At 46.0% G+C, this 26,628-nt stretch overlaps 1 protein-coding gene across 1 annotated transcript; it reads right to left on the reverse strand.

The window, feature by feature from the left end:
- Nucleotides 1-3,852: 3,852 nt before the first annotated feature.
- Nucleotides 3,853-26,628, reverse strand: shisa9a (shisa family member 9a; the record flags this gene model as incomplete). Its single annotated transcript, XM_083635892.1, has 3 exons — nt 3,853-4,817; nt 23,880-24,026; nt 26,613-26,628. The coding sequence occupies 3 exons, from the start codon at nt 26,626-26,628 to the stop codon at nt 3,853-3,855; spliced, it is 1,128 nt and encodes a 375-aa protein (XP_083492018.1).

Here is a 26,628-nt window from a genome sequence, read left to right on the forward strand (position 1 = left end):
GAGAGCGTGACTTTACTGACTCTCTATGTCTGTGGTGGAGCAGGGGGAAAGCACTGTATGGTCACAGAGCAGAGTCCAAGCTGGATCAATGTGGTGTGTGTGTGTGTGTGTGTGTGTGTGTGTGTGTGTGTGTGTGTGTGTGTGTGTGCCTGTGTATAGGTGCCTTATCTCTATGCTTCAACGACCTCTCAGATCCAGTTCCATGGCTTCAAACTTGACTGGGGTCTGCTGCTATGAGGCTGTACAAAAATAAGTCCCTGCCAACACAGGCATTTACACAAACACTCAACACTGGAAACCCTCTCAATCTTAACAAGCAATTCTTTGGGGTCTATTATTGAATCATGAAATCGTAATTTTCTTCAAATCTGCCAGTGGGGTTTGATAATTTGCTTTGTTGCCAATGCAAATCAAACTGATTCAAACATTTTGTAGAATCATGTGTCATTTTCTTGAGAGTAGTGCATCTCCCTTATTCTGACTGGTTTCAAGATACTGACACACATTTCTACAAAATTGATTGATTGTTCAATGATTGGTTAAGAGATGGATTCTTTTTTACAGTTAACTTTGCCTTAGTCGTTTCATTTCAATTTTGGAAGCTGTGACAATTGTAGGCCAATCTAATGTAGCTGGATTATGTTTACACGTGGCTTTAAAATACACAAAATCTGATTTCTCTTTCCTTCACTACTGTAGATTGTCATGCACGTAATATGGTAATATCCTGCCTGCTGCCTGTTTGTTTTGCCTGTGCTTCCTGGTTTATTTACACAGCTCCTATCATTGTTACTCAGTTAATTTGGCCACTTTGCTGCGGTACTGCTGCAGTGCTGCCACAGCAGTAAAAGTGGGGCTTTTGTCATTTAAATGTTGTCTTTGTTCTTTACAAAAGGCCCCCATCACTACAGCCACACCCCCCTCACTGCTGCCACGCCCCCCTCCCTGCTGCCACGGCAACGCCGCAGCGCCTTGGAAATGTGTACACATCAGTATGTGTATTGGAGATATTTTACACTTTTCTGCTTATGTGCCCAGATGCATTCCTCACTACCTCCTGGGTTTGGCCCATCGGATTACAAACCGCCCCCAATGCATCTTGGGTGAATTTACACATGTATTTTTAAGAGGTGAAGCGCTTTGCGACTACAATCTGATCACCCGAGACGTGTGTTAATGCCATGTGTGAAGGGGGTCTTGGAGGTGGATAGAGGGCAGTTTAGATAACAAGGGTGCAACCACTTTCTAAAAAGCCTCTTACCCTCTCACTTCATCACAAAAAGATGCAAGAAGGTTAGGAGACGTGGAAGATTTATCCAGTTACTTAGGAATTTGTTAAACTGTTGCATTTATTTCTATGCTAGACTCAAACACCCCATTTGCTGGTGTGATGTTTTATTTCAGCTAGAGCACGAGTATAGGACGAATCAACGTGACCTCCTGACAACAAAAAAGCACTTCCGGGTGCCACTGCAGCAGTTAACTAGTATGAAAAAAAGCTCAAAAGTTGTGCCAAACCAATGTTAATATAAAAAAAAAGAAATACATCACATCATATTACATTATATTTTGACATTCTGAGTGAGAGCAGAAGTAGCTAAAGGGTTCCATGTATAATATATGTATGTAGTGTTACAATTGTGTGAACTGTCACAGTTTTTAAATGTGTTGTATAAAATTTAAGTTCCATTGGCATTTCATAATTGGCGTTGTCGGCAGGATTTCAGGAGGCAGGAGGTCTGAATTTAGTAAAAAGTACAGCCTGCTAGAGTGAGACACACTCAAGGCTGGCTCCATATGGTCCCATTACAAAAGGCTGTAAGAAGCATAAAACGTAAACTGCGATTTACAGTACAAAAGATAAATTAAAGCTGAATTAAGATGATAGAGTCCTAAAAGTGGTTCTTGTTTAAAGTTTGAATGGAGTGTCTAGTTTAAATTACGAAGGAGCAGTTAGAGTTCAAACACGGCATGGTTTTTCACCATAAACTGCTGTTTAAAACGACAGTTGCACCCGGAAGTCTGTTGAAGCCGTTTGTTACCAGCATCCCGATCCCTCATGTAGGGAGAGATCTAATCAAGTGTTATATGCACATTGACAGCATCTCTTCCTGTCGTCAAGAAACTCCAGCGAGTTTCAGAAACAATCAGAAATAAGATGTAGGGTTTGCTCCACCTAATATAAGCAGTTGGAAGCAGTTGCTCGGTTGACCCATGGGCATCTATGTGTGCTTCTGTGCTACAGTAGGGTTAGACTGACATATCTTCTGTGCTACAGTAGGGTTAGACTGACATATCTTCTGTGCTACAGTAGGGTTAGACTGACATATCTTCTGTGCTACAGTAGGGTTAGACTGACATATCTTCTGTGCTACAGTAGGGTTAGACTGACATATCGAGCCAATATTGGTCTTTTAATAAATATTGGATACAGACCAGTCCACTGTTAGTGTGATCGAGATTCTTCCCTGAACACAGCGACATAAAAACAGTAATACCTGCAAAGAACATTTGATTTTCTTTGCACATTTGATTAATTACATTTTACTGTTCAATAATGTTATTATTATTGTTGTTATTATTATTATGGTTATAATGGTGATGATGATGATGATGATGATTAATAATAATACTAATAACCACAACAACAAAAACAACAACAATAATAATAATAATAATAATAATAAATTAATTGTAAATGTATAGCGCAATTCCCTCTACCATTGAATAGGTGCAGTGGCTCACCCTGCCTTAAGGAATAATACTTCAGAGGCCTTTACTGTTGACGAGAATGAAATTCTGGGGGAATAACTAAACACTTGGAACCTTTTGTTAGGAAAATGGTCCAATTGAAAGATAATGAACCCCTATATCAAAATATAACCTATATAACTTTAAGTCTAAAAACATATCCGTGTTGAAATCATCCTTCAAAATACTCATATCGGTCGAACGCTAGTGTGCGCTGTGTTTCTGTATGTTCCTGCAGGTGTTTGTGTAAAGGTATGTATTCTGTGTGTGCACGCTTCCTGGATCTGTGCATGTGTGTGAATGATGTTCCATGCTCTGCATGCTGCGGTACCATCCAGATGCTGCCTCCCCTGCCCTCCCCTCGGCTAGCTGTCACCAACAAGATGAGATCAGAAGAGAACAATGCCGGTGCCACAGCCTCCATTCTCTGTGCTGGAGCCTGGTGGAAAAGAGCAACCTTCAGCCGCCGAGCTTTTGTGAATAGCCACAGTACAATGCGTGTGGTCCAAAGCCCGGCACCCTCATGACACCACACGTCTGTTCCAAAGCCTTTGGGACGGTCGGGGTGTATCGTGACTGTGTGTTCTTTCCTCCGAGCCATCCGTCCCTTTGTTTGGCTAGATAAGCTGAACTCACAGCTTCGGTGCTTTTCGCTTGATCCTTTATATTGCTTGTCAGGTTTGGTTCGCAAAGTGAATCCACGGAAATGTCCGTGGTTTCCTGTAACGCTGTAACGCTTCGATATTGTTATCTTTACCCAGTAGATATTAGCTGTGAGACAACACTCAACATATCACCACAAGTGCACAGATAACACACCTCCCTGCTCTGCATGTGGGCTCTTTGTTGTCATGGTTACAGATGCCACCAACTCGGTCGCTGTCCACATCCTCTCGACAGAATTGGCCTGCTCAGTGTTTTGATTGGCTCAGCACTCTCCTAGTGAAACGGGGATCGCTTGTTCACCAGTAACAACAAACCCAAACTCGGTCACATAAATGCACACACATCTCTGCACCTTATTAGGCAGAGTTGCTGTCTCCTTTCATAGCTCACTCCACATGCGTCCCTAAACCCTTGTTGCCCCCCCCTCGTCCTCTCTCACACGGTCACCTCCGTCTTGCTGTTGGTGACAAAGTACGGCTGTGTGGGGAGGAAGTGCTGGCTGTGGCTGTGGCCCCTGGTGCCGTGTAGCTGGTTCTGCTCCAACACGGTGCACTGGGGCCTCTTGTGGCCGTAGGCCTTCCGGCGCCCCACCGTCTCAGTCCCGTCCCAGCCCTTCAGCCCCAGCCCCATGCCCATCCCCTGCCCCGCCGCCATGGTGTTGGAGCTGTAGGCCAGCGGGTGGCTCATGGTGGCCGAGCCGGAGGCCTGCATGGCGGCCGCGGCGGCCCTGGACATGCCCATGGACGAGCCGCCCGGCATGGTCCCAGTCATGTGTGCCATGGAAGTGGCCCCCAGTGCCGGCCCCTTGCTACTGTGGCTGTGAGCGTGAGTGTGAGTGTGAGCGGGGTGGGCCACGTGGCCGCCTTTGGGTTTCTGCCCGTTCGGCTTGAGTCCCCCTCCTCCTCCTCCCCCGCCGCCGCCAGCTCCGTGCCGCTCGGTGGGGAGGCTGGAGATGGACGAGAGGCTGGGCATCTCGGTAACGTAGGTGGCCACCGGCTCCGGGGTCAGCGGGCCCAGGGAGGTCATCTGGGTCAGGGAGGTCATGGGTGCCATGGAGGACATGGGCCCCATGGAGGTCATCTGGGTCATGCTGTGGTTCATGGGGTTGGAGACCATGTGGTTGGAGACCATGTGGTTGGAGACCATGGGGTTGGAGACCATGGGGTTGGAGACCATGGGGTTGGAGACCATGTGGTTGGAGACCATGGGGTTGGAAACCATGGGGTTGGAGATCATGTGGTTGGAGACCATGGGGTTGGTGGTCATCGGTGGACTCATGGAGGACATGTTGGTCAGGGAGGGTCTCATGGCACCCATGGGCTGCAGAGGAAGGCCGCCTTTAGCCGGCAGCTCCACCATGAGACGGCGCTTGCTGTAGAGTTCCCCGTTGTACTTGGCAGCTGAGGGGAGAGGGAGAGCAAGAGAAACACAAGGTTAATGAAGAGAGAGACGACCCCCCCCTAAAAATCTGCTGTTTTAACCATGCAATAGCATCAGAAAGGATCAATAACATAAGGCACACACACACACACACACACACACACACACACACACACACACACACACACACACACACACACACACACACACACACACACACACACACACACACCTACACACACACACACACACACACACACACACACACACACACACACACACACACACACACACACACACACACACACACACACACACACACACACACACACACACACCTGCCAACATTAGGCTGTGAAAAAGAGGAGCCCTTTAATAATGATTTTTTTTTTCCCCTCACCAAAATGATATGGTACAATCAGTGCCTTGAGACAGGTCTTATAGTTTCATATGATACCAGAAACTTCATTCTGGCTTTAGAACTGAGCCCGCTACAGCCTCTGAAAGTAAATTATAAAAATCTTTGATATTTCCCGAATATGGCGATATTTTACGAAAATTGGGCCTCCTCAGGGTTAATGTGTGTATTTAAAAACTGTCTGTATTTAAAAAAACATCTAATAAAAATGCAATTCTCTGGCAGACCACCAGGCGGAGCCCCGCGTGCGGGGCCACAGTTTGGGAACCAATGGATTAGCTAAGAACATCCGTACATGAGAACACACACACACGGCGCGCACACAGTCTGGCAGGTTGCTAGTCTTTCATTATAACATGAGGATGGAAAACATGACATGTGACTATTTCTCCTCTCACACTTTGAGAAGGTCATGCAGTCGGCTGCCAATGTCTCATCTTCCCACAGCCGAGCAGCAACAAGAACAAATCCACATCCTCTAACCCCGATGCCTTCATTCTGCCCATACAGTATAACTGTTAAAGCAGGCAGGGATCCAGACCTGCTGCCACAAACGCCTAGATACTGTATACTGTAGATGCCACCATCTTGGAAGAGGAAGAGTGACAATAGAAGGAAATATTGATAATGTTGTCGCCTCAACGTTCTCCCTGATAAATCAAAGAGGATGTCAAATTCCTGTGTAGTGGTAGGATGGTCTAATAAAGTGATGCTGAACTTAACCCCAAAATCTGTGATTCTCTGTTACAGTGCAGTATGTTGCTCCAGTGGACGGCACATTCTATCATATCATATCAGGCCATCTTCTAGTATACTTAAATGCAAACAAAGCAGATTCTGACAATATATCCTATAATAACAATGCAAAGTGCCTGTGTGTGAGCAAATTGTGTGCGATCGCACTGAATCTTTCAGGAAGTGTAAAGAGCACCCCTGCAGATGACCTAACGGGCTGGTTTTTTTAAATTAGGTAATTAGGGACGATTAATGGCCGAATTTGTGATGGCTGCACAGATTAATGGCCGAACTTGCAATGCTGCGCAACAGGGTCGTAAATTAGCGGGGGATCGGGACAAAATGCAAGCAGAAAAAAATCTAACTTTGCCCTTGGAATTGGTATGACGGGGGCTTTTAATGCCCCCATTAAATAATCATGAAATAGATTATAGATTATTAGGCTATAGAGCCTGCAGTATGGCTACTTTAGACTTCTTTATTGATTAAAAGAGACAACGTTTCGATCCGAAGTGGATCTTCGTCTGGTCAAATATAAAAAAAAACAGTTCTTACATTCCTTATATAGACACTGATGACTAATGTCACTCACAGGGTAGAACCCAGGTGATGCTCTTCTGGTATCAGGGGCAAATTGGTTACAATTATGCAAATTAGTTACACTTATGCAAATTAGGTACAGATATCCAGAGAGCAAATACAACCCCCATATATAGACTACAAGGTCAAAGAATAGGCCTACATATAATTGTAAACATTAAACTTCAATGTATTACATTATTTTAGACACAGTTTGGAAAACCATTTTACAGCTTATCAGAAACATACCAAATAAATTACATAAATAAATCCTAATGCAATTGCAGTAAAGTACTCAAGGGGAAGGTTGCACAGAGTGGTTCTTCTCACAATGTACTACTGATAAGTCAAGCACACTTCAATGCAATCACATTCACATACAATTAAATAGCCTACAATTAAATATAGGGAGCCAGAAAATTCAAAGCCAAACAAGTCAAAAAACACAAAAGAAATTCACAAAAAAAGCCTAATTTCATCTTCCTGATTCAGACCTTTTGGAGACATAGTTTGCAATGTATATATATATAATAGCTTTCTTTATTTTTTTTTATTACAAGTGACCCATAAAATAATCAGTCAACTTTCTGTATGTTAAAGTTACTCTGTTTGCAAAGCATGTCCTCACACCCACTACAATCACCTCTGCACTCTGCCTGCCTTCTCCCCGACAGAGAGCTTGCCATTACTAGACAGTAACGTTATAACCCAACCACGCTCTTCCCCTCTCTGCTGCTCATGTTCCTGTTCACACCGCGGCCGGGCATTTGTCAGTCAATTCAGCGTGCATGATGCACAGATTTCCCCCGACAGGAAATGAATGCAGCGTTCCATAATTCTGCATTCTGGCGGCACTGCGCTTTCTCATGCTGCCAGGGGCGGGGCTATATGAGCGCTCTACAGTAGGCTACCTCTGAGCTGAGCTCCCAACATCAAACTAGTGACAACAACTATACAACACCCCCGGCCGTTACTTTCAAAATAACCACTGCAAAAAGACAAAACCAAGCACTATACACAGTGAACAGTTCAGTTATTTACATGTATTTGTATCAGTTCAGTTGAGTTCAATAGACCCTTCTCACGGGGGCCATTTTGTGTCGAAAAGGCAGGGTAAACACAGGTGCAAGCAAAACACTAATGAGGGTTTCAAACTTCCATGATTGGAATTTGAAAACCCTCATTAGTGTTTTGCTCGCACCTGTGTTTATTCTGCCGTTTATACACAAAATGGCCCCCGTGAAAAGGGTCTGTTGAGTTCCGTTTATTTATACAGGAAAAGATTAAAAGAGACATTACAAGTGTTACAAATTAAAACTGGTCTGAGTTAAAAACTGGTTTTCAGCAGGTTCCTGTTCTGCAGCACATAACAAACTCTGTTTCACTACATACCACATCAGGCAATCACAGACATAATTTATGGACAGCTCAGCAAAATCAACTAACAATACATACAGCAACACAAGCAATTAGAAGGCAGAGTATGATGCTATACGTATGTGAGTTGAACCAGTGGTTGCAGGTGTATTCTTGCACCAGATGTTGTTTATATGCCTGTTTGAAATGTGAGATGGAGGTTATTGCTCTAATGCATGACTGACCAATTTGGGGGCCACGGGCCCCCCGTTTGTTTTGGCCCACCATGGATTTGATGAAAAAATTTAAATAACAATCCGCAGGTGTCTTCCAGAGGCTGTGCCGGGCTCATTTTTAAAGCTAGCGTGATGCTTCCTATAGCATAATATGAAACTAGAAGACCTAAGGAATCGATTGGTATCAACCAAGCATGTCGGGAAGGGCGTCACATTTAACGTTTTTCGTATTCAACCTGAACCCAAAACATTTCTTCAACCATAAACACGTTGTTTTAGTTGCATCGAAAAACGATGAAAAAGGGGTACGTTCGTGATGGCAAGGGTCCTGACCTCGTCAGTATTTGACGAGTTGGGAGTGAGAATGTGTTGTACATTACATACATTACATACATTACATACATTACATTACATACATTACATACATTAGCTACATTACGTCATTTAGCAGATGCTTTTATCCAAAGCAACTTACAATATCACATTTGTCAACAGTAGAGAAATCAACTATGCAACCATCCGAATAGAGAAGCACTTGTATAAAGTAGTTTGAGAAGGAATAAGTAACATTTGCAGGTTTTTTTTTTACACACACACACACACACACACACACACACACACACACACACACACACACACACACACACACACACACACACACACACACACACACACACACACACACACACACACACACACACACACACACACACACACACACACACACACACACTTTCACACACACTTTCTCCAGCCTCGGAGCAGTTGTGTTTTAATGCCTCCCATATATATTCCCCTCCCTGTCAGTCACTGTCGCCGGCTCCGTTCTCTCTTATCGCGGAGAAATGTGACCTTTTTCCCCGTCTGATTCATGTTCACAGTCGAGTCATTACTCTTTCGCCCGCGTCGGCCGCACGTCCTTGAAGATAAAGTTAACACACTCTGCGAGTTTGCTTTGCCGCTGTAACTATAAATCTAGTTTATCGCCTCTGTGAACGGGAGAGAAACAAGCGAGGCGATGGGGCCCCGCGAATGGATAGCGGGGTTGGTTGCTTCGAGGGGGAAGGGGAGGGTAGAGGCAGAGAGGGCAAGAGGAGCCTCACCCGCCATGTCACTGCTACACACACAGCGCCCCCCGGGGGACCAAACGCGCTCAGGCAGACAGGTGAATCAATCTCAGTGGCGTTTGGCTCAGTGGCGCGCGCACATGCAGAGGCAGACGTGAGTGGAAACAGAAAACGGCACTGTCTGTCGCACGCCGTGGCTCTGCACGCCGTGGCACAACTCAAGCACATATTTCGGCACAGTCCCGCAGCGCAGGCACATAACGACATTGAGGCGGCTGTGGCGCTACCTGAGGACTGCACGGAGGTCTAAAACTCATCATCCAATCACCGTATTCACAGTCTGATGTGAAGTCTGATGTGAGAACGGACATAAGCCAATCACCACATTCACAGTCCAATGTAAGCCAATCAGCGTATTCTCCGTCCGAACGTGAGAACGGACACATCCAATCACCACCGTGCTGCTTCTCCTCTCCGATCACGCCCCCTCCCCCCGGGTAATATGGAAAACAGAGCGGCGTCTGCCGGTGTTGTGCCAAAAAGTGATTTGCTGCCAGAAACTGATTTTGCTCTGCGGGACCGCGCACAGCACTGCCTCTACCCACCCTGTGAGCCCCATGGCCGGCCCCAGACACCCAGGGCACCGACACACCCCCACCTCCCAGCATGCCTACCCGGCCCAGCTCCCACCTTCTCCGGGGAGACCACCTCCGGGGAAGAGCCCCCTCCAGGACCTGGCACAAGCCGAACCTGCGCACCCCACACTTAAGCACCCCTCCCCGGGCTACACACAGACTCCCGCCCCGCCAGACCCTCGTTCCCCTGGTAATCCAATTCAAAACGCAAATCACTTTTTGGTACAGGGGGGTCTCCCCCAGAGGTGGGTTTCCCTGAGAATGTGCGCTCACAGGGTGGGTAGAGGCAGCGCTGTGCGTGGTCCCACGGAGCGAAATCAGTTTCTGGCAGCAAATCACTTTTTGGCACAACACTCCTCAAAGTAAGTTTTTATTTCTTTCAGGCTACACCTTATATTTCCATCCGCCACACAGTCGTTTTATCACTGTGTTGTCGAGTGAGTGTGTTGCCTTGTCCCTATATTTTACATTATAAAACGGCTCTCTCAAATCAAGCAATCTGATTGGTTCACAGCCATTGTATAAATCCAATAACCCACTCCAATAACCCATGGCCATGGCCATGGGTTATTGGTTGCCATGGCAACTCTCTTACTAAAAGCCTTTGGTTACCTCAAAAAAAACAAATGGCGGAGACAGCTGTCATATCCTTGTGAATCGATCTTCGCTTATAACTTTACTAATACTTTGCAGAAAATTATGTTTTGTACAAGAATAGATGCGGGCTAATGTCTTCTTTGCAAAAAAAAGGCTGTTAACCCCGCATTTAACCCCGCATTTAACCCCGTAACGTTAGTTGGTGTCGGGCTTTGCAGAAAGCACTCAGCTTCTCAGCAAGCGCTGAGAATGCAGCGCTGCGCTCGAGCTGCCTGTCGGGGTTTCCAGAAAGCTCTCAGCTTCTCAGCAAGCGCCAGGATTGGCCAATGTCAACTTCAGTCTCCAGAACGATCCAATCAAATCACCCGCACGTCTATCTTCTTGCTAGAGGTCCCGCCTTACAGTAGTGTTTCAACTGACTCTATCAGAATACCATGCCAGTCGGACTTATAGTATTATTATTATTATTATATTATTATACTTGGAAACCGTTTTATAAAAGCAATATAGCACTCGAGCTGCGTGGTGTTGTGGAATATATCCCGCTGATAAGCTGTTATCCCACTCGGCCTGCGGCCCCGTGGGATAACAGCTTATCAGCGGGATATATTCGCCACAACACACTTGCTCTCATGCTATATTGCTTAAGTATATACAGGTTGGTCGGCAACTTCAGTTAGCAAAACTAGAAGCATCACTAGTTAACTACAAGTGACGTGTTATGCTAACGCTTGGATCCAGCTAAACTCCCTTTGTAAAATAACAGTGTCTGAAGGCCATACTGTATGTTATGATCGCTGCACTCGATGGAATATCCCCTGTGACACGTGTGACTCTTGCTAGCATAATTAGGGTGCTTTCACACTGGCGCCCCGGTACCGTTCCCGAGAACACTTGTCCCCAAATTGACCCCAGTTTTGGGAACGTTTGATGAGTGTGAACGTTGCTTTGCTTGCAACCGTGACAGGGTCCACTTGAAAAGGTGGTCTGGGGAACGCTTTGGCCTGCCCGGGAACGGAACATTTGCGAATGTGAACGCCAACCGTTCCGAACCACATAGACAACACACGGGCAAGGATACACTCCAGGCATAGTCAATGACACAAGTGAAAATTGAAGTGGTTTCTGACGAGAATAATGTTTACGTTAGTGAGATGCTTCTCATCCCCATGACAGAGCCCCTCTGTCAGCCTGGGAGCTCTGCTGTTGCTGCTCCGCGGCCCCTCTGTAACATCATTTGATCTGATCACAGAAAACGCATGTTAACGCCAGGTGTAAATGGCCTCTCTGTCTCCTCCCTGGCTGGGAATGGGGAGGTTCAGGTAAAGACAAAGGAGTTCACTCCAGGGGTGGAGAGTGTGAAGAGGCACTCACAACTACTGCCCCGCTTCCCCAGTGGCCAGATTGCTGCTGTGTGATTGAGACCATCTTCATCCGGCTCTGTGACCTCCACCACAATCCCAAGAAGAGGGGGACTGGCAACTTGAAAGTTTGAAACGTGTGTGTATGTGGCTTCCTCTCTCTCCTCTTCTGACTCCAGTGCAGCATTATATCAGTACCCATTTTAAATAGGGAAAGATTTACTTCATATAGCACAAATTAAATGTAATTTGAAGTAATGGTGTTCTCTCTCCTCTTCTCTGACTCCAGTGCCATGTTCTACCTGGCAGTGATGGGTGAAGCCCCTGCTTCTTGGTCATCAGTGGTGGCCTCGCTCTTCCCTGCAGCAGTTTCCACCTGGACGGTATAAAATGCTGCCACTCACATGTTGTTGCTAATGCAGGTTCTGCTTTACCGTCCATATAGCCTCAAGAAGCCCAACTTAGCACAAAAGACACTGGTGGTTGGCACGCATGGTTTACCAGGAATGGGGTTCAAATCCTACAGTGTCCTCCTGTTTATTGTTGTGGCAACTAGAGGAAATCCAATATTGTTTTCTCTTAACTCATTGAGTGCCATGGACGTCCTTCGACGTCCAATTAAATAGTGACGTAGAGTGCCACGGACGTCCTTCGACGTCCAATGCGTTTTTTGACGGTGGGACGTCGATCAAAGCCTTCCGCAGCTCCTGTACAACTATAGTAGCTATTGGAGGTCTATAACCTATTTTACAGAACCCTTAGGTGGCGACAGTGCTCTCCAGATTACAGAAATGTCAGGAATACACAGCCTGAAATAGCCTTGATGAAAGAGAACCCGCTCATGCTGCAGTCCAGAGCCATGTAGATTGTTCTGGCTGCAACTGACGGTGCGTGCGAACACAGTCAATCCGCGCACACAACTGAGTCCTTCTGCCTCTGTCTGTCTGTCAGCATAGTTTCTCCACATGATTAGCCGCTAGAAAAGCAGCAGCGCGACACTGAAAAGCCAAACCTTTCACTGCAGTCCGCGTGTGGCTTCTCCATGTTGCGCTGCCTGGGAGGCGGCGCTTCCCAGGCTTCCTAGACGCTTGGTGCGAGGCTGTGTGTTACTAGTGTGGGGAGGAGTTTTCAGCTGAGGGGGGGGAGGGGGGGTGGGGCACGCAGGGCAGGACACAACTACACCACATCACTACATCAGAAAATATTACCGTATCTAGAGTCAGTGAATGTGCTTGAAATGCTGCATTTCACAAAAGGCTGAATATCTCAGCTTATAATTTGAAATGCCTGAAAACGCTGAAAACAACCTATCTTCTCCGGCTCATAACTAAAGAACGGAAAATGGTATCAATAAACTTTTTTTTGCTGATGATACAATAGAGTCTCCTTGTTCTTTTTGCGTGTTCGGTGTTTACATAGTAATATCACACAATATTCTGTGGGCCTCGAGAAATCACTGAAAACGCTCTGAAAACTCTGGCACTGGGAGCGTCCGTTCTCCAAAAGTGGCTGGCACTCAATGAGTTAATTAACTGCATCTAACAAATCAACAATACTGTCTCAGTTCATGTTCATTTTTATGGTTAGTTTTAAATTAATTAAACACACCGAAGTGCAAACCATGCAACTCCCTCACAATTAAAACAAGTTAGGGTCTACAAGCAGACACTCATTTAATGAACAGCTGTTCTTTTCATGAGAAGAGGCATCGAATACAACTCGTATTTTCGTAGTAGATCTTTCTTCCTTGATCACTGCATGATGAGGTCATAGTAAACGGGGCCATTAGTCTCATCATTGTCTACTAATTCCACTATGCCTTGTTTCAGATCATTTTGAATGACGTCATCATATCTGTCGAAAAGAACTGGGTTATTTTGAAACCTTCTGATCACATTATCAAATAAATGTTTTGCTGTTACATAATTGGGAGCTATAGTCACCCATTCTTCTTTCCAGGGAAGTTTGACTTCATATCTGTCTCTGATCCACTTCACCATCAAATCTTTTCACGGCTATTTCAGCTAAAATCTTTCAGCTATTTCGGCTAAAATCAGGGAAAAGGGGAGTTGTAACAATTGATTTCACAGTGTAACGGTTTGCATTTGGCAGCGTAGACAGGATCCCTATATATAGATATGATGATGTTTATTTCTATATCTTTCTGGCTGGTTTTGATGGTTGAATGGCTTGCTCGCCCTGTTTGGCCATTTGAGGCTTCCGTAATTCAGATATAGGTCACGCGCAGTGCGGGCATGAGGGGGGACTCTTTTTTCTGGTGGGACCTTCTGCCCTCAAGGGGGGAACGAGCGTGGTGATGGTGGCCAGGGCCGCAGCACTAAGGACAGCCAGTGAAGGACTTCATACTGGAGAAGACCTGTCGTTTCCTTTTTGTCTCTTTTTTGTCTCATCTTTGTTCCTACCCTCACCTATGGTCATGAAGGATGGGTCATGACCAAAAGAACAAGATCATGAATACAAGCGGCCGAAATGGGTTTTCTCAGGAGGGTGGCTGGCATGCTCCCTTAGGGACAAGGTGAGAAGCTCAGTCATCCGTGAGGGACTCTGAGTAGAGCCGCTGCTCCTTCAGGTAGAAAGGAGCCAGTCGAGTTGGTTGGGGCATCTGGTAAGGATGCCACCTGGTCGCCTCGGTAGGGAGGTGTTCCAGGTACGTCCAGCTGGGAGGAGACCACAGGGCAGAGAGAGGGCTAGGTGGAGAGATTATATCTCCACGCTGGCCTGGGAACGACTCAGGATCCCCCAGTCAGAACTGGCTAATGTGGCCAGGGAAAGGGAAGTGTGGGGTCCCCTGCTGGAACCGCTACCTCCGCGACCCGTCCCGAATAAGCGGAAACTACAGACCTTATTTCATGCATTTAACCAAAATTCCCATACAAAAATCCCATTGCCTTTCGACCCTAAGAACCAGGAAGTGCAGGGACTTCTGGATAAGCCTACAAAAATACGTCATCCCTAGGGTAGTCTATTGAATATGTGAAGTGGGTCACTGTCAAAGAATTCGATTAGTCTGGCTTTCAATGGAGACTTTGGTCCCATTTTCATCTAAATGCTGTTTCAGAGACTTTTCCTTGCGTGTGTGTGTGTGTGTGTACGCGCCTGCGCACATGTGTGTGTGTGTGTGTGTGTGCGTGCACCTGCGTGTGTGTGTGTGTGTGTGTGTGTGTGCGTGCGCGCCTGCGCACGTGTGTGTGTGTGTGTGTGTGTGTGTGTGTGCGCCTGCGTGTGTGTGTGTGTGTGTGTGTGTGTGAATGAGAAGCGGGGGACCGCAGGAAATGAGCAAGCATGGGATGAAAAAAGAAGGCTGAGCGATCTCGTTCCCAATTACTGAAGATTGACTTTGCAGACTGTCAGTGAAAGACTAACTGATTAAGAAGCGTGTATAGGAATGCGGCCGTGTCTTGAGGGTGTTATGGCGGTCGTTAGGCTTGGCAGGGCAGTACGCATGCTAGACCTGGGCTATAATTGGTCATTTGTACTTGGAGAAGTAGACTGATACGCCCGCTGTGTCCTCTTCTGGGTTGAGTTACAGGTTTGGCTCTGACCGGAGGCCCTTTATTCGTTAGTTTTTGCCGCGGCTGCAGTTAGAATCCAATAAAGTGACCTTATATAGATGCATGGGGGACGCTGGAGATGGCTATTGATTGACAGAAGTGTGGCTTATCAGCTGCTCAGCCTGTGGCTGCTGGACCGCTGGGAAAGTGGCGAAGGCAATTAAAGAAAAAAGAAGCAAAGCAGGTGGTTGGGAAAATAACATTGAGCTTATAGGAGGGCGTTGTGTTTCTTATGGGGTCGCAAGGCAGCAGAACAGAGGGGAGGAGAAGAATAGGAAAAGCAAAAAGTCCATCTATGTTCTTCAGGCCACACAAAGGTGACTTCAAAAAGTCCATCTATGTTCTTCAGGCCACACAAAGGTGACTTCAAAAAGTCCATCTATGTTCTTCAGGCCACACAAAGGTGGCTTCAAAAAGTCCATCTATGTACTTCAGGCCACACAAAGGTGACTTCAAAAAGTCCATCTATGTACTTCAGGCCACACAAAGGTGGCTTCAAAAAGTCCATCTATGTACTTCAGGCCACACAAAGGTGGCTTCAAAAAGTCCATCTATGTACTTCAGGCCACACAAAGGTGGCTTCAAAAAGTCCATCTATGTACTTCAGGCCACACAAAGGTGACTTCAAAAAGTCCATCTATGTACTTCAGGCCACACAAAGGTGGCTTCAAAAAGTCCATCTGTACTTCAGGCCACACAAAGGTGACTTCAAAAAGTCCATCTATGTTCTTCAGGCCACACAAAGGTGACTTCAAAAAGTCCATCTATGTTCTTCAGGCCACACAAAGGTGACTTCAAAAAGAGGTGTGGCTGATTTCATGGCTGTAGCAGGCTTAGTTTTAAAGGCAGAGTGAAGTTTCTGGTATCATATCAGACTAGATGACCTAAGGCATCCCTGACTTTTTTTGTAAAAAAAAAAAAAAAGGGGGGTCCCTTGACCTCAAGATCTCTGAATGAAAATGGGTTCTATGGGTACCTACAAGTCTCCCCTTCACAGATAAGGTAGTAGCATGTGATGTCTTGATAAGATAAGGTAGTAGCATGTCTTGATAAGATAAGGTAGTAGCATGTCTTGATAGGGTAGCGTGAGCATTTTTCGACATGGCAGCATACATTGTCAGAACAACGGGGGATCACATCACTGATCACTGGCGGATTTTCAACGGACGTAACGGCTCCTGGGGGGGATGGGGGTGAAGGTGGTTGGGGGGGGGGGGGGGGGTGCCGATACCCCAGAAGATCTCCCTCTTTTTCACAGCCTAATGTTGGCAGGTATGATTCCCTCTCCTTCGGTCTCTGTCAGGTTCTCTCTCCCTCTCTTACTCCACGCACGCACACAGGCACACACTTTCACAGCGCCTCTCTGCGTGACGCGCACATCAATCACATCACTGGCTCACGATAATGGCACCTTGCTTCCTGGAATCCCGGCATCTCGAGCGCTCCATCTCTAGATGGGTTTCCAATCATTTCACAGGAGGAGCCTCTTTGAAAAAAAACACACTTGTGGAATGGAAATGTGTCAGTCAGGTGTGAGAAAGTGTGAGTGCAGGGAGAGAGAGAGGAGAGGGGAAGAGAGAGGAGGGGGAAGGCCTCTCTCCCTTCAATTATAGGAATGGAATCAGATACGAGCCGCTGTTTGGTAGGATGGAGATTAGCAGCCCGATGATTCTTGAAGGAGTGAGATGGAGCGTGATGGATTGAGGCGAGAGGATCAGGGAGTGAAGAGGAGGCAGGGTGTGTGTGGGGGAGGAGGAGGGGATGAGGAGGATGATACCAGAAGAAAGAAGAGAACGGAAAGAAGTCGGAGAAAAGGTGAGGGGACGAAGGAGAGGGAGGAGGGCCTGGGAGAGGATGAAGGAGAAGGAGGAGGGCCTGGGAGAGGATGAAGGAGAGGGAGGAGGGCCTGGGAGAGGATGAAGGAGAGGGGGGAGGGCCTGGGAGAGGATGAAGAAGAAGGAGGAGGGCCTGGGAGAGGATGAAGGAGAAGGAGGAGGGCTGTAATACTGTAATATAAGAGCTTTTTAGTCACAGGACATGGTAGATTGACTTGTAATAGGGAGACTCTCGACTTTATTTATCCCACACCGCCCTCCATTGGCCAGCCCTGGGACTAAGCAGGTTGTCTGCCACGTCCTGTGGCCACAAAAAAGAAAAAAGAAAAGGATGTGCGCATGCGCTGTACAGCGAAAGCGCTGTCTTCATGGAAACAAGGAAGTAACTCGATTCGGATTTGCTACGAAAATGATGTTTCACGGAACTATGGATTATTATTTCATCACGTGGTGAGTACCCGATGTCATAACATGTACATAGAGCTTTCTGGCGCTGTGTTTTGTTGACTTTGAACGGCGATATCGTTATCGATACTATTGCACGCAGAGGGCGCAGTTTCTCCAATAGCAAAACTTGGAAAACTTACTGAATGGGGCTTTAAGACCTGTCTCTAACTCAGTCAGCAACACACTCTCGCGGGATTTGGCAACAGGAACTCATGTTAGCAGGGAGTGATTAGCTAAAGCTAAAGCTGAAGTTCGTTGATGTAGTAGCTAAATCTGTGACTAGGAAAAATATTTTTTAAATGGAATATTAGAGTTTGGGAGCTCACAATCTCTCTTTCAAGTTAGCTTGCTAGGTCAGCACTAACCCCACCTCACCAGGCACAGTCCTCTTACAACACTTCAGGGGAGAGGTCAGGTGACCATGTGACTATTTGGGAGAGTTGCAGCGACCATTTGCTAGAATTGGCGGAGCCTGAGGTGAATCATCTAGATCGTAATGGAAGAGCTATGGCCTTATGCAAACCCAAAATGTACAAAGTTGGCTCACTTTAAGCCTGTGAAAAACAATGACAGGGCTAAATCACTTACTATCACTCCAAATCCCCTTCAACTTGAATGGCTAGCAGTTACATAAACGGTCATAATTATACAAGAGAAGAGAGACGCCCGGCATAAACAAGCACAGAAATCTGCTCACAAGTCTGAGGATGAGTCAGGAACGTCCGTCCACATGCTGTGTGTTTGGAGAGGCAGAGATTTACATTTAGAAGCTCACGCCTCCATTTGTCATGTCACTTGCTGCTTGGCATGCAGCAGGCTTCTCACAGACAGATTATTTTTCTAATAAAAAGGCACAGAAGCAGACAAATGGCATCTTGTGTCTTGTTTATACAGACATAGTCGTGTTTGGAGAGTAATATCTGGAGTAAGTGTGCGGCATACCAAATCAGGTGTGCACTCGGCGGGTGTACCTGCACTGCATAAACAAGCCGACAGGCGCGCCGTGTAAAATTCACAAGTCGATCCAAAACAACTTTGGGTTATGTAATATCGATGCCTCTGCCAATAGCATATGGCCGTGCTGATAGAAATTCAATTTATTTCTACCAGTAACTGAACTCATTGGATTTGATGGCATGCATTAAACAGCTTGATAAGCAGGCTGTTACTGCAGGTTTTAGAGCACGCCCAGTTTCAGCTGCGTAATCATTAACACATGTCAAATCAAGCCTGCTGGCTTTGTCAGATTGCTCCCACAGACGTCTGCACAGCCTCGGAAAATCACTCTGACCACTGCTACGCTTTGTGTTTGGACCACACAGCATCTCCAACCCAATCGTCAAAAAATAAATAAATAAATAAATAAATAAATAAATAAATAAATAATAATAATAATAATAAAAACAAAAAATGCATTTTACATGTCTGAAAACCAGGATCATGTATTTACAATAATAACAATAATAATAAACATGTGTTTTCTATAGCGCTTTTCAAGGACTCAAAGACGATCTCAATGTAAATTTGAAACAAAACGCCGGTTGATTAGAAAACCTCCGTTAAACGTAAATAAAATAACTTTGGTTGGCAACTAAAGCAACTTGGTTAAGGTTAGGGTTTGGGGTTAAAACCGAAAGTAGAAACACTCGCTCGGGAGTCGAACTGGCGCTCTCTTGCTTGTAAGACAGGAACGCTACAGGTCTTCCAATCCCATCCCTACTTCCTTGGCATCCGCGACGTAATTCAACATGAGACATTCACGTGAATATTAACGTTATACACATCATTAGTCTATGACATGTATAACGTTAATATTCACATATCTAGAAACGTGTTCATATTCTAGATTTATCCGGCAGGATAAATCTGTGTGGGGCGCATTTTCATATCGGTGCATCCTTAGTTTGATTTCACTGCCTTGAAGGTTTGAGACCTTGGGACTTTCTTTCTCAGTATGGATTCTTGTGTCCTCCATGATGCGTTTGACATCATGCCTGATGGCTGGAGATGCTTTTGACATAATGCCTGATGGCTGGACATGCATTTGACATAACTAGTGCAGGCGCTTCCCCCCTGCACACACACTGCACTCTGTCAGGTCCCCCTAAGTGCACTCCCCAAATTTGAAGTCGATCTGACAAACGGTTCTCAAGATATGCGAAGGACAGACATACAGACAGTCCTGGAATAAGTCCAAATTGCATGAAACTGCACTCCACTGCACTCCATCGGGGTCCCAGCAGCGCACTCCCCAAGTTTGAAATCAATCAGACAAATGTTTCTCGAGATAAACTGCTTTTTGTGTTGCCAGTAGGTGGCACTATGTCAAATTGCAAGAAATTCAGCACTGCACTACTTCAAGTTCCCAGGAGCACACTCCCCAAGTTTGAAGTCAATCGGATGAATGGTTCTCAAGATAAACCACTTTTTGTGTTGCCAGTAGGTGGTGCTATGCCAAATTGCACATAATGACATAATGCCTGATGGCTGGAGATGCATTGACATAATACCTGATGGCTGGACATGTATTTGACATAATGCCTGATGGCTGGACATGTATTTGACATAATGCCTGATGGCTGGAGATGCATTTGACATAATGCCTGATGGCTGGAGATGCATTTGACATAATGCCTGATGGCTGGAGATGCATTTGACATAATGCCTGATGGCTGGACATGTATTTGACATAATGCCTGATGGCTGGACATGTATTTGACATAATGCCTGATGGCTGGAGATGCATTTGACATAATGCCTGATGGCTGGAGATGCATTTGACATAATGCCTGATGGCTGGACATGTATTTGACATAATGCCTGATGGCTGGACATGTATTTGACATAATGCCTGATGGCTGGAGATGCATTTGACATAATGCCTGATGGCTGGACATGTATTTGACATAATGCCTGATGGCTGGACATGTATTTGACATAATGCCTGATGGCTGGACAGGTATTTGACATAATGCCTGATGGCTGGAGATGCATTTGACATAATGCCTGATGGCTGGAGATGCGTTTGATATAATGCCTGATGGCTGGACATGTATTTGACATAATGCCTGATGGCTGGACATGTATTTGACATAATGCCTGATGGCTGGAGATGCATTTGACATAATGCCTGATGGCTGGAGATGCGTTTGATATAATGCCTGATGGCTGGAGATGTATTTGATATAATGCCTGATGGCTGGAGATGATGGCTGGAGATGCGTTTGATATAATGCCTGATGGCTGGAGATGTATTTGATATAATGCCTGATGGCTGGAGATGCGTTTGATATAATGCCTGATGGCTGGAGATGTATTTGACATAATGCCTGATGGCTGGACATGTGTTTGACATAATGCCTGATGGCTGGACATGGATTTGACATAATGCCTGATGGCTGGAGATGTATTTGATATAATGCCTGATGGCTGGAGATGTATTTGACATAATGCCTGATGGCTGGAGATGCATTTGACATAATGCCTGATGGCTGGAGATGCATTTGACATAATGCCTGATGGCTGGAGATGCATTTGACATAATGCCTGATGGCTGGAGATGCGTTTGACATAATGCCTGATGGCTGGAGATGTATTTGACATAATGCCTGATGGCTGGCGATGTATTTGACATAATGCCTGATGGCTGGAGATGTATTTGACATAATGCCTGATGGCTGGAGATGTATTTGACATAATGCCTGATGGCTGGATATGTATTTGACATAATGCCTGATGGCTGGAGATGCATTTGACATAATGCCTGATCGTCTTTATGTCTGTCCTTCGTGTATCTCGAGAACCGTTCGCCGGATCGACTTCAACCTTTGGGTTCAGCCCTGCCCTGGTTTCAGCCCTGCCGGAGTGCAGGGTGAAAAAAAGAAATGCACCCATGGGGGTGCTACAGTGATGTTTTATGTAGACCAATCACAGTTCACACTGAAATCATCTTAGATAGACCAATCACAGCTCCCGCTGCTATGACATCATCTTACATAGATCAATCACAGCTCATGCTGCTATGACATCACTGATGAGGTCATAAATCACTGAACAGGCACAGCACTAGTCTCGTTAATTTCATAAAAACAGAGCAGATGGCTGCCCTTCCTGTTTAGACCAGAACACTTCTCTTTCTCCTCTCTCTCCTCTCCCTCTCTCTCTCCTCTCTTTCTGCTCCCTTTTCTCCCTCTTCTCTCCACTCTCCCTCTCCTCTCCCTCTCTCTGCTCTCTCTCCACTCTCCCTCTCCTCTCCCTCTCTCTGCTCTCTCTCCTCTCCCTCTCTCTGCTCTCTCTCCACTCTCTCTCTCCTCTCCCTCTCTCTGCTCTCTCTCCACTCTCCCTCTCATCTCCCTCTCTCTGCTCTCTCTCCACTCTCTCTCTCCTCTCCCTCTCTCTGCTCTCTCTCCACTCTCCCTCTCCTCTCCCTCTCTCTGCTCTCTCTCCACTCTCCCTCTCCTCTCCCTCTCTCTGCTCTCTCTCCACTCTCTCTCTCCTCTCCCTGCTCTCTCCTCTCCCTCTCCCTCTCTCTGCGCTCTCCACGGTGTGTGTGTGTGTGTGTGTGTGTGTGTGTGTGTGCGCGCTCTCCACGGTGTGTGTGTATGTGTGTGTGTGTGTGCGCGTGTGCGTGTGCGCGCGCGTGTGTGGGTAGGTGTGGGGGTGTGTCTAGGTCATTCACTGTCCCTCAGGTTGTGGCATGTTGAGACATATTGGGCAGACATATAAGGCCTGTCTCTTTCTCCTAGGATTATTTTTTTATTTGTTCGTTAGGCTCGTTGAAGTCTGGAAATATAGAGTTGAACCTGTTAAAGTAAATGTTCCTTCTTAACATTTTTCACATTGTAGGAGGAATTGTCATCACTGATTCTTCTTCTTCTGTGGTGTTTTATGGCAGTTATGTTGCATTACCACCTCCTTCTGGATTTAATCATTCAGTTTCCCTACATTCTCTTACTTCCTCTTCTCCCTCCTTCTAAGGCGGAGACTCTCCACCTATCTCGTTGGTCACGTTTCAATCTCTGTCATCACTGATGTCAGCACTGATGTCACTTAAACATACAATATGTCATTTTCTGCCCCTAGGGGGTCTCCCAAAACAATAACAGAAGACGGGGTGTCATGGCTTCGTGCAGTAGCGTGGAATTATGCGAGCCATTTTAATTTATATTAAGATTCCCTCAGTGTTCAATTGTTCACAAGGTTTTTACTGGGAGCCGATACGCGCATACGTCTCCTCTCCGAAAACAAACAGACTCTCTAATTACAACAGGTCAAAATGCTGAATAAAGAAACTTCATGTTAAAATCACTGTTTGCCCAAACGGAATTTGGTGGATGGTGCTTGAGGGCTGCAAGACGTGCTGTTGCTAACGTTAGCTCAGCTTGTTTCTAGGTGCTCAGCTTGTTGAAAGAGTATGTGTGGGCATACCCAGACACTCACCCACAGCCTTGAGCGAAGCATACCCAGACACTCAACCACAGCCTTGAGCGAGACATACCCAGACACTCAACCACAGCCTTGAGTGAGACATACCCAGACACTCAACCACAGCCTTGAGCGAGACATACCCAGACACTCAACCACAGCCTTGAGTGAGACATACCCAGACACTCAACCACAGCCTTGAGTGAGACATACCCAGACACTCAACCACAGCCTTGAGTGAGGCATACCCAGACACTCACCCACAGCCTTGAGCGAGACATACCCAGACACTCAACCACAGCCTTGAGCGAGACATACCCAGACACTCAACCACAGCCTTGAGTGAGACATACCCAGACACTCAACCACAGCCTTGAGCGAGACATACCCAGACACTCAACCACAGCCTTGAGTGAGACATACCCAGACACTCAACCACAGCCTTGAGTGAGACATACCCAGACACTCAACCACAGCCTTGAGTGAGGCATACCCAGACACTCACCCACAGCCTTGAGTGAGACATACCCAGACACTCAACCACAGCCTTGAGTGAGGCATACCCAGACACTCAACCACAGCCTTGAGCGAGACATACCCAGACACTCACCCACAGCCATGAGCGAGGCATACCCAGACACTCACCCACAGCCTTGAGCGAGACATACCCAGACACTCACCCACAGCCTTGAGCGAGGCATACCCAGACACTCACCCACAGCCTTGAGCGAGACATACCCAGACACTCACCCACAGCCTTGAGCGAGACATACCCAGACACTCACCCACAGCCTTGAGCGAGGCATACCCAGACACTCACCCACAGCCTTGAGGGAAGCATACTTGTTGAGCTCCTTGCCCGGCTGTTGCTGCTCATAGACGTGGGCCAGTTGGCTGAGGGCGGGGTACGGGTGCTGCTGGCCCATTTTGGCCCCCGGGCCCACGTTGTTGTTGATCTGACCCCCCTCTGTGGACAAGGAGACATGACAGGGAGAGGTTAGAATACATTACAACAGGTTCGGGATGAGGCTGGAGCGGCACTGAGGGTTTAAAGCAGTGGTTCTCAACGTGGGGTCTGGGGACCACCAGGGGTCCTTGAGAGAGTTCCAGGGGGTCCCGAGTAAACTGATGAATTGTTACACTTATTTTTAAGCGGTGCAGCCACTTCTATAAGCGACTTTGTGTGTAGTCAGTCACCTGTGTGTTACTCCCCGAGATTTGTGTCTGGATCGAGGCGACAAAGAAGAGGGTGTGTGTGTGTGAAGTGATGTCACTCAACTGGAAGGGATGTCATGCATTTGTCTTCTCTTAGTTAAAATTGGTGAAGTGGTCATTGTGGAATGGAATTAATCAATACATTCTTCTCCCGCATCTCTACTGAGCCAAAGGTTTCAGCGCGATTGGACGTAAAAAGGCATCGCTGCTCACAGTCACACACAGACACTTTGCATTCTTATTACACTCAAATTCATCATAAATCCCTGATGATATCACTTATGTATTCACCTTATGTTGCCCCGCCCACTTTTTCCGTGTCAGACGCAATTGTATTTGTTCTTCCGGTTCAGCGTTAGCCGGCCGGTTGCATTGTAAACATTGATCAACTGTAAACTATGAATGAAGTTTGGCAACATTCAGCAGCACACTGCGGTGAGTGTGGCCAACTTCAGTTACATGCACATAGCGTTACTGCTGCGAGGAGCTGATGGTTGTACCCGGTCGGCAATGCTCGGCATAACGTTAGTTACAAAAGCATGTCGACAGTGTTTTCTCATTCTCACTGCCAGTAGACAGATACTAGCTAGTCTGGCCGGTCACACAGCCAGCGCTCCTCACTGCTCGTAAAACATTTCCAAATAGGCGTTATTCTGATAAACTGGTCACATATTTGGAATATATGTTACGTCCGGAAAAAAATATTAAAATGTTATAACAGTTTGTTTTTCTTGCTTGAAAACAGTTCTTTGGCAAGTCTAAAAATGATAAAGGAGTAATCTACTTCCGGGTCTAAAACGGAATAACGATTACAAAACGACATTATGCAGAAGTGTCCTGATATGGGCAAATTATACGGTGAATAGAATTGGGGATGTCACCAGTGATGACACTTGAGCACTCAATGATGATGTCAACAGAGAGTGATGTCATCAGTGAGTGATGTCACCAGTGATGATGTCACCAGATGATGTCGACATTGCTCGAGTGACATCACATCATTAAGTAATTAGGGCAATCATCATTAGGTAATTATGGCAATTAATCGGGCCTAGTTACCTAATAAAAAATCTGTCTCCGTTAGGCCACCCACAGTGGCACTCTTTACACTTCCTGAAAGAAGAGGTGAAGCGCGCCATGTAGGGCTGCTCGATTATGGCAAAAATCATAATCACGATTATTTTGATTGATATTGAGATCACGATTATTTAACACGATGGATTTTAGATATAATTGTAAATAAATAAATAAGTGAAAATAAATAATAAAAGTGCAAAGATTTAGAAATAAAATAAAAACTAAAATAAATATACAGTATATGTAGGCCTACTATGTTGCAGTGAACTGCCACAATCAACTGCAACTATTAATCTACATTCAAGTTGGTAAACATCTGAACTAGTAGTCTTTAAACCTCAAAACTAACCAAATGAGAACGCTAGTAACGTTCGTTTACATTACATTAAATTATCATTTGGCAGATGCTTTTATCCAAAGCGACTTACAATAACACGTTTAGGTTCATAATAGGCTATTGTTAATGTTTATCTGTGAGCTCGTTAGCTGTTGAATATGCGGTCGCATTGATGTAAAGAGTGTCCTGAATCGATGACTGTATGCGGTGGCAGTAACTAGATGGGGCTTTGTATTTTTGTTTGTTTAGCGTTTATTGTTTGGTCATAGACCACTTTGTGAGTGGATTTCAAGTGATTAAAGAAAGAGGGAGAGGTTGTGTTGCGGGGTGCAGCCACGACCGCGCATATCTTGCACTATTTGTTCCAAGTCTGTGGCTGTGATTGACAGGTGGGTCAAAACTCGCATCGCAATTCCGTGCTGTATATTCGCTTCGCTCTTGATGTGTGGACCTTTAAACTCGGCGAAACCATAGTGTTTCCACCCCACATACGTTGTTTTACCTCTCTTCTCGACCAGTGGCTCTCTTTCTGTGACTTCTGTCATCTTATTCTTGTGCTACCACGGAAATAAGCGGGGAGGAGAAACGTGCCGTGGCTCTCTGTTCACATGACAGTTATTCACAACTCGAACTGAAGCAGTGTGTGTGTTTTGGGCTTTGGGGGAGGGGCCGAGCACACCGCTGCAAAGGAAGGGGTGCGCTTGATTTACAACACAAGACAGAACGAGAGTGACAAGAGCCGCAAAATCGTTGTATGTCGATTATCTTGTTTTCATAATCGTGGACAGCCCAAATCGTAATCATGATTAAAATTTGATTAATCGCCCAGCCCTAGCGCGATGTTCTTCTTACTAATATCATATACTGTATTATTATGATATTAGTTATTATTATACATTTACATGTATAATAGGGCGGCGTTACGGCAGTAGCGTGGCAT

Source organism: Poromitra crassiceps (assembly GCF_964638095.1).
Source record: "Poromitra crassiceps genome assembly, chromosome: 4".
NCBI classification, from domain to species: Eukaryota; Metazoa; Chordata; class Actinopteri; order Beryciformes; family Melamphaidae; genus Poromitra; species Poromitra crassiceps.